We start from the raw sequence: 3,963 nt of genomic DNA, 5'->3' as shown, positions 1-3,963 counted from the left end.
ATTATTACTATTACTATATACAAATGAGAATATATATAAACTGTATACAAGTTGCGAGGATATATATAAATACGGGCACATACCAATATACTCGTTGAATATTGTAGCCGTGAATGCCAAGTTCAAGCGACCGTGTCCTTTCACGATATCTTTGGGGCTTGTGAAGTCGCGACAATCTAGGTAGCCAGCGCATTCCAAAAGCTTAGCGGCACGCTTCTCAGGATCTGCAATCGACATAACCTCGTCGATACCAGCGTCTACCGCTTCCCGCCCGCATACTTGTTTCAGCAGATGAACCCATGCCTCACAATCCTTTGTATCAGAACCAAAGTTTTTGATTCGCTTCTCTGTGTCTGACTGTAGGTTTGGAATTAAAAAACTTGCAGTGTCAGTACCGCGATTCCCATTTCCTGCAAAAGTGCGAACATGCCCTTGAACACACACACAAAACAATACACTCAAAAAACTTAACTAATTATTTGTTTGCAAAGCAAAAACTTGGCGCAAATATGCTCAATAACATACCCGACCTAGATGGTAGTTGAACCAACGGAGGATTACTTCTTCCGAGCTCAGATTCATCAGCTTCAGGATGTTTTCTCCGGGTTTCAGAAGGCGAATCAATTCAGGGTGACTCGCAAGATTGACGGACTTCATTAAGTATGCACGGATTAACTGCCACACCAGGCCTAATGTCAAGTCAACACTTCCACTCAATATGTCTTCAGACCCAATGTTCACCACTTTGCAACCCAGGCTCTTTGCGCCAGCAACTACGTGATTGTTATTTTCGGCGATTTCCCATGCATCCTTAGCGCCTGGCGTCTTCAGGCGTGTGACATCTACATCGAGTTTAATATCTTTCTCTTTAATTGTTCCAGGAGCAATCTTGTTGATAAATTTGAGCAGCAGGACTCCATCATTTGTACGCTCGAATAACTGTGTACGAAGAGGTAAAATAATTGGTGTAAGAGAAGGGCAAACTTTCCGCTTTTGGTTCAGAACTTATGCCTTAAGCTGATCTGAAATGCGATTATTTCAAAATATCAAGACTTCGCGGTCTTATACTAGGAAGTGGTTTATTCTCAACCGGTATAGGCTGAAGTGTAGTGCAATTTAAGCGTCTTACAACTAGCACAGTACGGTTTATTACCTTGCACTCTATCTACTAGACTAGGACAAAGCCAGTTTATCGGTTTTTAGAATACAATCGCTGCTACCTGACATGCAGCCGTAGCACTACACTTAATGTTGAGTGCTTACGACATAGACATTTACGAATACACGTTCAGGTATTTTCGTACAGGTCGACGCTGTAGCCATATCTGGTATTAGTTATGGGGCTGGACATAAGTATCCGACAACAGAACGATGACAGGCACAGATCGGAATAAGCATGGAAACACCGTCGATCAGTATGCTTGTATGTAAATACCTTTTACCCCAACATGTTTAAATGTTCTTCCGTAAAATACGATTTCGAGAAATCGAGAAGATATCGTTCGGGTTAGGTGAGAATCATTTCATACATTGTAACATGATGTCAAAACAGAAATGCATTGGACGGTGCGTACAGTACAGACTAGTTTTGTTTGCTGCATCTTGCTATCAGTTCAATCATGTGTTCTTCACTACGGTAGATGTCTACTTCAGTGATAATATGGACTCCTTCACCCCTATTTCTACCCATACCGGATGTTACACAATGGAGGCGAATATTGCGATGGACAAATTCTCGCCGGACTAGACCCAGCTACATATTGTAGATATACCACTGACGTATCAAAGAATATAGCACAAGGATTTAAGATTGTAAAACTTACCTTCATAGGTGGGTCGATGGGTATCATCTTCTTCGCTTTGAGGTGCTCATCATGACGTAGGAAGTTGTTGATCTGATCTACAAAAGCCGTAGCTTCTGCCAAGTGGATTTCGTTTACATCCACTCGATTGAGTCCGTCGTCATTACAGTTCACCATTGCGATATATGATTGTGGCTACTGGGCTATTGACGTGCCTTATAAAGTTATAGGTGACGATTACTTGTGAACTTCCTCGTGTGGGTATTAGAGTGAGTGTGTGAATATGTGACTAATTTTGGCACTGCTTGCAAGTATGTGCACGGGCCAATATGCAAAATATCTAAAATTAAGTATGCTTTGAGCTTGAGCTTCAAAAACTTATTGACTCCTACTCTTTCTCAGCTGTAGGCTTATCGATATGTATCATCTGTTTGATGGTGATGGTGTTAAAAAAATATCATCTCACGAGTCTCTCTGTCTGTTGGGGGTGAAGCCGTGAAGGAGGATCTTCTTATCTGAACCATCTATACTTCAACCGGTTCGTCGCGAAAGAAATTTCATTTATCACAAACAGACTACAGTCCGACTTCAGTTTTTTTGTTGTGGTTTTTTTAAAACACAAAAACAATAGTTCGTCGAGAGAACACGAAAATGAAAACGTACTAAATATCAGTGTGATCTATTATAATATTTATATATATATTTACATAAATATACGCATTGGAAAGTTTTACGCTTTCCTGACAATTCTCCGACAATTGTGTAAAAATTAGAAAATTTGTAACAAAGTATAGATAATACGCCGTACGGTGTATATATTTTTTTTAAATATATATTTAGTTATTTACCTGTGCGAGAAAAAAAAATTTCATCATGTAATTTTTATACTGTATGGACGTGGGTAAAAAAAAATGACTGTCAATTATAAGAGCTTAGAATAAGTGCTAAAAAATTGTTAGACTGTCAATTATAAGAGCTTAGAATAAGTGCTATATAGAAATATTTCTGTCATGACTAATTCATGAACAGGGGAAAAAACCTTATTAAGGAAACCCCCATTTACATTTTATGTTGTAGTTTAAGTTGTCCGATACAAGCTTCGTATGGTTTTACTACGCTTATATTGGACCTTCATTGGTGACCCGGTAGTAATAAATAGTAGCGGATGGTATCACCAGGTCTTACATTGAGGACAACGTAGAGCAAGGATACACATGTCACTCAATGACACGAGGGCCAGGGACTCCGAGACTCTTGATTAAAAGACTACGGGGTCGGTACTCGGTCTTGGCACCGATCCTTTGTGGACAAAGTACCGTAGACGGAGATGTAGGGCCGGACCAGAGGACAGGGCCGATATGAGGAATCTAGGACCGGACCAGAGGACCGGACCTAAGAGAATTTATTTAGGACCGAGCCATAGGATCGGGCCTGAGAGGATTTAATTGTGATCCGAGGATCGGGCTAGATAGTAGTTCACTTTTTCCAGACTTAACGTTATTTATTAAGTGTTACTTGGCTTTAACCACATTTTTAAGTGACCGAACTACTGTCTTTATTATAATACGTTCTTTAAAGGTTAAATCAACTAAAAGGCAACTTAGTTTATTTTTATTTTTATTTTTTACAACGATGACGAGACCCGAGACTAGACCGTTGCCTACGGTGGCTAAAAGCAAGCGTGTGACCAGCTGCTAAAACGGTTGCTTGGAACGATTCGCCATTTCACCTAGCTATGCGATAAGGTGGATACAGCACGTGCCAAGTAATCTGCACCCGAAGACGACGAGAAGGTGGGAATCCAATCGGAATTGACTCATTTGCTTTTGGAGGCTCAGTACTCAATTCGAAGCTTGGGTAGGCTTAGCCAAGCCCCAGCATGGATTGCGGATCAACTAGGACACTTGAATACAATCATGCATGTGAGGGATGCAAAGGAAAAGAGTCGCCTCATTCAAGAGCAACTCTGTCAATTGTCCCTGACAGATATCGACACGTCTATGCCCCAGGACACGGCCCAGGCGACAGTTGATGATGATTTTTCTGAGACTGGAGCCGAACCAACAGTGCAACAGCATTGGGCACCTCAATACCCAACACAGACAGACTCGCCACCAACCGACCAGTCACCTGAAAGTGTAAAAATATGGCCTCCGGTCAG

The 3,963-nt window shown here is 41.1% G+C and overlaps 1 protein-coding gene across 1 annotated transcript in view; it reads right to left on the bottom strand.

The window, feature by feature from the left end:
* The window catches only part of SARC_01020 (hypothetical protein), a 5,388-nt gene extending 3,124 nt beyond the window's left edge, over positions 1 to 2,264 (bottom strand). The window contains exons 1-3 of the mRNA XM_014305253.1: positions 1,824 to 2,264; positions 526 to 939; positions 84 to 357 (exon numbers count right to left, since the gene is read on the bottom strand). Of these exons, the coding sequence (XP_014160728.1) occupies positions 84 to 357; positions 526 to 939; positions 1,824 to 1,979 (844 nt within the window). The 5' untranslated portion in view covers positions 1,980 to 2,264. The remainder of the gene's footprint in view (positions 1 to 83; positions 358 to 525; positions 940 to 1,823) is intronic.
* Positions 2,265 to 3,963: the final 1,699 nt, after the last annotated feature.

The sequence above is a fragment of the Sphaeroforma arctica genome (assembly GCF_001186125.1).
Source record: "Sphaeroforma arctica JP610 unplaced genomic scaffold supercont1.37, whole genome shotgun sequence".
In the NCBI taxonomy this organism is placed as follows: Eukaryota; class Ichthyosporea; order Ichthyophonida; genus Sphaeroforma; species Sphaeroforma arctica.
The sequence above is the reverse complement of the archived record's forward strand: the minus strand, read 5'-3'. Positions and strand labels throughout refer to the sequence as shown.